The sequence below is a fragment of the Ichthyophthirius multifiliis genome (assembly GCF_000220395.1).
Source record: "Ichthyophthirius multifiliis unplaced genomic scaffold scaff_1120509250920, whole genome shotgun sequence".
Lineage (NCBI taxonomy): Eukaryota > Ciliophora > Oligohymenophorea > Hymenostomatida > Ichthyophthirius > Ichthyophthirius multifiliis.
Window position 1 is genome coordinate 4,213 of NW_004086373.1, and position 7,203 is coordinate 11,415.

The window sequence follows — 7,203 nt, forward strand, 5'->3', positions numbered from 1 at the left end:
TTTTGTTTCTTATTTTTATTTTTTTTGTATTATTTTTTTCTATTTTTTATTTTATTTTTTTATAAAATTTATTTATTAGCAATTAATTTGTAAAAAAATATCAATATATTATTATGATAGAAAATTATTATTATATTATTGAATGTAATTATTTCATATTATATTAATATGTCAGGTATTTTAAATATTAATATAAAATTAAAATTTAAATAAAATTTAGGTAATTTATATTTAATTTTTAATTAATAACTGATAATATATGTTTTTAAATATTAATTTTTATCTGATATTAATTTATAAAATTATTGAGCATTTTTTAAAATAAACAATAAAAAAAAATTAATGAATTTTAATTATATAAATAAATTAATTTGTGAAGAATACAATAAAATATTTATTTAATTTTTATTATTTAAAATTTATTTATGCATATTTTTAATTGTATAATAAAATATGTTAAATTAATTTTATTATATAATTTCTATACAATAAAATGTAAAATCTTTATTATGAAAAAAAAAATATAATATATATTTTTTTCTTTATTAGAAAATTAAAAATAGAAAAATTTTTATAAAGATAAAAATAAATTCATTCATAACATTTTTTTTTATTATTATTAATATTAAGTTATTATATAATTTTGTTTTAATTAAATCAATATATGAAATAGATATTGTAAAACAATAAACACTTCAAAATTTTGTATTATTAGAAATATAGTTAGTACCAAAATATATTCAATTTTCTTTCTATAAAATTATCAAGAATAATTATATATGACTGACAAATGATTGGAAATAAGCAATAATAATAAATTTTTAAATTTGTTAATTGGAAAAATTGTGTGATATTTGATTATCTAAGTTATATGTACAAGAAGATTAATAAAGTAATTAAGAATAAATAGGCTTAGAAATTAAATTTTAAATATTTAATAGGGATTAAATAAATATGAAAATAACATAGTATTTATATTAATAATTATTTTTTTAAAAAATTTTCAATACATTTAATTAATAAATTAAATTAGAAAAAAAAAAAAATTAAAAAATAAGTAAATAATAATTAAAATATATATAAAATAATATTAATAGAAGATAATTAGATTTTATTTACATTATATAAATATAAAAAAATTGATATTCTTTTTAAAAAAACTTATCTATTTAAATATATATAAATAATTATTTTAAATATAAATATATATATATAATATATTATTAAAAATCTATTCTTTGTTTTTTTTATTTTTACAAAATAAAAAAATACATTAAAATTTTTATTTTTAACTATTAAATATAGACATAAAAGATATAAATTAAAATAATAATACAATATATTTTAAATAAATTTATATTTATATATATATATATATTTATTCATATTATATTAAAAAAAATATATATATTAGATTAAGATATTTATAATAATTAATAAACATGTATATATTCTTATTTAATTAAAAATTATATAAATAATTATCTAGTATTAAATTTTGTTATTGAAAAAAAATTTTAAATAATAATTATATAAGTCTTAATATAATTTAATATTATGGATTTTATATATAATTTACTTAAATAAAATATTAAGATTAAAAATTTTACTATTTCTTATTTTTCAAGTCAAATATTAAATAAACTATATATTAAAATCTATTTTTAAACATTTTTTCATATGTCATTTTTATTTAAAAAATATAATCAATTATAAAAATATTATAGGTTGATAAAATTCTTATTTTATGATTGATAAAGCTTTTTAATATAAAAAAGAAAACAAAGAAAATATAAAAAATAATTTAACTCATTAAGTATTATTTCATTTATTAAATAAAATAGAAAAAACTCTTAAAAAAATAAAAATTATATCCAAAATAAATAAAAATATACATTTTTTTCAATTTATTTTATATTTTTAACTAAAAATCAGTTTCTTCTTTTATTGTTTATATATAAATTTTATGATAAGTTAATCATATTAAGTTTTTCTTTACTATATTTTAATCAAAAAAGGTATTTATTAAACAGTATCTTCACATTATGAATTCGCTTGAATAATTAAAAAGCTTCCTGGACATTATCTGAGACAAGAGTTTAATTCGTATAAATAAACATTATACATAAGATTATTAATTTTTTAAATAAGGTAAAATTTGAAGAAAAATAAATTTTCAAATAAAGTTTTTAAAAAAGTTTATTAATTTTTTTCTAAAAAAATATAGAAAGAAATTTCATAAAAAAAAGTGTTTTTCATATTCTTAAAAGACACGAAGAAGCTATGATAAATTCATTTTATTCAAATATTTTTTTTTTAATAAACGAAAAAACTAATTTATACAAACATGAAAATAATTTGATATTGCTTTTTAGTACCATTAACAAAAATTGCATTGATTAAAAACTTAATTTGAATATACGATGCATTATTTACACGAAAGGTCATATAATTGAGAAATGTCAGATATCTCACAAAAGAAAGTCCCAGCCAACTCAAAAAATATTTAAACTATTATAATAAATGTTTATTAATTAATATTAAAAAATGAACAATAATTATTAGAAAATATTACAATGATTATTTAATTAAATAAAATAGAAGTATAAATATTAAAAATTAAAAAAATATTAATACTATCAAAAATATATATATTTTATTTAATATGAAATAAAAAAAAAATGAGCTAAATGTCAATTATCGATAATATTTAAATAGTCTAAGACACACTTCTCGAGCTATCCAATAAACTAAGCGAAAAATAATATATATTTAAAAAGATCAGATAATTAACATTTTCGTTCATTTAAAATACTTTGCATATTTCATGAAAATGAGTTAAGATATAAAAATAAAAGGAAAAAAAATATATTAAATTTAAAATAATATATATATATATATAAATAATATATATATATATATATATAATTATTATAATTTAATATATTTTTTTTTTAATATAATAATGAAAATTATAATCTCATTTTTTATGAATTTGCACTTTATTAATTTAGTCGATTTCATTTATACATCATAATTCTTTTATAATTTTTATTTAATATTTTTTCATAAATTTATTTTTTAAAAGGTTGATTCAATTTTTTTTTTTTAAATATCACCATTTTTTTAAAAAATATTATTTTTTTATATTTAATATTTTCAGTATTTTTTTTTTCTTTATTAAATTTATTTAAATATTAAATAAATATTAGTTACTATATATATTGTTTAATATTTTTTTTATATATATATTTTAAATATATAAGTTTTTATTCAAAATCTAACTAAATATATTTATATTTAAATAATATAAAGATTTTTAATATGTTTGAATTTTTTATGGTATTAATCTTATTTTTTATTATTTTACATTAATAAAAATAAAAAAATTTAATTATATATTTATATTATAAACTTTATTATTATTGTATAACTTTTATTTCTATTAATTTTTCAATATTAAATTATATATGAATCATATTGTTTTGATGTATATATTTTGGTATTCAGTTTGACTTATTTTTGAAGAAATATTTTTTTTTTGTTTTCTTAATTATCTAATATCATTTTATTTAATTTTTATAGAAATTACAAAAAAAAAAAAATATGTCAATATGTCATTTTTAGAATTTGTATGAAAAAATATAAATTTTTCTTAAATTAAATCTTTAAAATTTATATATTAAATTATTCTGTTTTTCAAATATAAATTTCTTTTAAAATATATAAATAAATTTATAATTAAATATATTGTTTTTATTAATTATTAAATAATATTTTTTTCATTCATAATTTAACATTATTCATTGATTAAAATTTATAATTGTTTAGTTTTATTTTATATTATTAATTTATTTAAAATATGTTAAAGTTATAAATTTTATATTAAATTATTTTCTTATAAATTTGTAAAAATTATGTTTTATTTTATTTATATAATCGCTATATAATAACAATAGTGAAACAATTATTATATGTTACATTTCAATAATGTAAATTAAATTAGTTTCTCACTTTATTTAAACTTTTTTTACAGAATAATCAATTGTATTAAATAACTATATAAATTTCTAAATAAAATATTAAAACAAATATACTCTATAATATAATTTGAAAAAATATTAAATGTTTTTAAAATAAATTTTAATATATTAAAAATATAATTAAATTTTTTATAATAAATTAAAAAATAAATTAAAGAAAATAAAATAAAATAAATATTTATATATTTTTTAAGTTATAATAAATTAATAATAATAATTTAATATTATTAAAATAAGATTTAAAACATTATAAAAATTTAAAATATAAATATTAAAAAATTTATTTTTAATTATTATTATTATTTTTAATTATTATTATTATTTTTAATTATTATTATTATTATTATTATTATTATTATTATTATTTTTATTATTATTAATATTTTTATTTTTATTATTTTTATTTTTATTATTACTTTATTAAATATTTTATTTAATTTATAAATTTTATTCTTTTTTTTATATTTTTAAGATTTAATTTAATTATTTAATGATATAACATTTTATAAATTTATTTATAAAATTACTTCTATAATATTATATAAAATAAAATAATATTTTTTTTTTTCATTTTATTTCTTATATTTTTAATTTTTTTATTATGTTGCTTTTAACAAAAGTAAAATCTAAAAATTTTTATAACCTATCATTATATCCTTTTAAACTTCTTACACTTGAACAATAATTTAAAAATGAAATAATATTTTAAATTAAAAAAAGATCTATAATAAAAACTATTAAATAGTAAATAGTCCATTTCTAATCTTCTCCATCATTAATAATACTACACTTTTTTAATATAAATAAAATAAAGAATATCAAAAAAATCGTCAATAAAAGCAACTTTGAAATTATATACCTAAGGTACTTTAATATCTTAATATTTTCAATTATTTTTTTCAAAGATTATTTAATTATAATACCCATAAATATTAAAATTACCATTATAAAATATCCTTTCATATAAGAATAAAAGCAAAATAACATAAATAAGCATTATTTAAAATACATAAGTAGAGCCCTAAGTAATGAGTTTTGAGTATCGTCTTCTAATAAATACATTTCCAAAAATTCATTTGCAATAAGGGTATAATATAATTTCTAGTCATACTAATAATAATTATTATTTATATTTATTTTATTAACTTTATTTATGTTATTTTTATTATTTTATATATCATCTAATAAAATAACATTTGTACTGTTTTTTTTATTCGTATTATTTTAGATAATTTATTTACCTAAGATATTTTTAAATCCAGACATATTTTAGGTATTTTAATCAGGGCAAGCTTAACTTTAACTTATATAATTACTTCCTTTTCTTGTATTTGTATCATTTTTATTATTATTTTTTTGTGAATTTACGTCTATTTATTAAAATGATTATATTTATTATTCAACTTTTTGAATATCTGATTTTGACCTTAATCTTTACCTTTAATTTTCTTTATTTACATTTTCTGCCACAATCTTGCCTTTTACGGGTTCTATTTAAGATTTCGTTATTTTAGATTTACATTCTTCTTCTTCTAAATTTTTTAATTTTTTATTTTTAATATAGGATTTGCAATCTAAATAATGGCAAATTATACACGCTATAAATATATATACAGTAACAACAATATATACTTTAAACATCAACTTATTAGTAGCAGCATGTGTTTTAATTACTTTATTCTCACATTTACCATCTTTATTCAAAACAAGTCCGTTTTCACACTCCAAGCATTTAATATTGCCTGTTTCCGTGCATCTTTTGCATGAGGAATGGCAATGATCGCATGTATTAGTCTCTAGATTTTTAAATTTATTTTAAGGACATTCAGTTTTGCACTCATTTTCGTCTAAGTAAGTATTCTATTAGCAATAAATTTCATTACTACAAAATCCATTAAATAAATAGAGTCCCTAAAAGCATTCTGTACATTAATTAAATTGTTTACAATTTAAACAATTAGAATCACATGGTTAACAATTTCCTTAAGAATCGGGAAAAAAAGATTAATCACATTCTAGTTTACATTATTAATTTTAAGTTAAAAAATAATTCTATTTACAAGATACACATTTGCCCTTTTCTATACATGCCTTACAATTTAAGTCACATAATTCGCATTTTTATGTACTTCTTTTCAAATATGATCCTTCTTCACAAGTATCACATGTATTAGAATTCAAGCAATTAAGACACATAAGATCACATTACTAACACTTTTTATTTTAATCCTCAAATTATTTATTGTCGCAATTATCGGCACATTTTTTAGTTTATAAAAGAACTTAATTATTATTACAGGTAATACATTAATTATTTACTATTCCATTTTCACATGTTTGACAATTATCATCACATTTTTCACATAAATTACTCCTTGTGTTTATATAATACCCCGCATTACATGTATTACACGAAATAGCATTTTAACATGTAAGACAAGATGCATTACATTATTAGCATTTTCTTAGTGCATCTGCATATTAATTTTATTAACAAGAAATAACGCATTTTTTGTCTTAAGTGAGAAAATTATTAAGTTAACATTCCGTACATTAATCATTAGTGGGTCCATTTTCGCACGCTACACAGTTCGCGTTACATTGTTCACATCTATTAGTATTAGTATTAGTATTTAAATATTAGCCCTTATTACAGGATGTACAAGTATTAGCATTATTATCGCAAGTTCTACAGTTAGCGGAGCAAGGCGAGCAAAATTAAGTTAAAGGATTTAAATAATTACCATCAGCACATGTAGAACATGAAGTATTATTAATACATGATAAGCATGATGCATTACACGGTTAGCATTTTCTCGCATTATCCGGATATTATTTGGGTAAACAGATATCTTTGCAAGTTTAGTTAGTTTATAAATATTAATTATTATTACAAGTAAGACAAGAAGTCTTTGAATCTTTGCAAGTTTAGCAATTCGGATCACATAATTCACATAAACCACTTTAAGAGTTCGCATATTAGCCTTAATTGCAATTCCTAACGCATTTTTTTTCCAGTTATTGGTAATATAAAGGAGGTGAGCAGGACAGGCATTTAGTATTATCAGTACCGTTTTCACATGTAGTACACTAAGCATCACATGGTTCACATTTCAAAGTATTTGTATTAAAAAAATTGCCATTTACACAAAGTTAACAA

At 15.2% G+C, this 7,203-nt stretch overlaps 1 protein-coding gene across 1 annotated transcript, besides 10 other annotated features; it reads left to right on the forward strand. All coding sequences in view use genetic code 6, as the record gives it.

Annotated features, from left to right (window-relative positions):
- Positions 1 to 48: part of a microsatellite that runs on past the window's edge.
- Positions 13 to 61: a microsatellite.
- Positions 62 to 182: 121 nt separating this feature from the next.
- Positions 183 to 217: a microsatellite.
- An 827-nt stretch (positions 218 to 1,044) lies between these two features.
- Positions 1,045 to 1,094: a microsatellite.
- A 76-nt stretch (positions 1,095 to 1,170) lies between these two features.
- Positions 1,171 to 1,228: a microsatellite.
- Positions 1,229 to 2,866: 1,638 nt separating this feature from the next.
- Positions 2,867 to 2,947: a microsatellite.
- Positions 2,886 to 2,927: a microsatellite.
- A 1,385-nt stretch (positions 2,948 to 4,332) lies between the features above and the next one.
- Positions 4,333 to 4,458: a microsatellite.
- Positions 4,459 to 4,606: 148 nt separating this feature from the next.
- Positions 4,607 to 4,646: a microsatellite.
- Positions 4,647 to 5,163: 517 nt separating this feature from the next.
- Positions 5,164 to 5,214: a microsatellite.
- A 184-nt stretch (positions 5,215 to 5,398) lies between these two features.
- IMG5_113010 (hypothetical protein) lies at positions 5,399 to 6,912 on the forward strand (the record flags this gene model as incomplete). Its single annotated transcript, XM_004034756.1, has 1 exon — positions 5,399 to 6,912. A coding segment is annotated over one exon (1,170 nt), but the record flags the coding sequence as incomplete, so codon positions are not given.
- Positions 6,913 to 7,203: the final 291 nt, after the last annotated feature.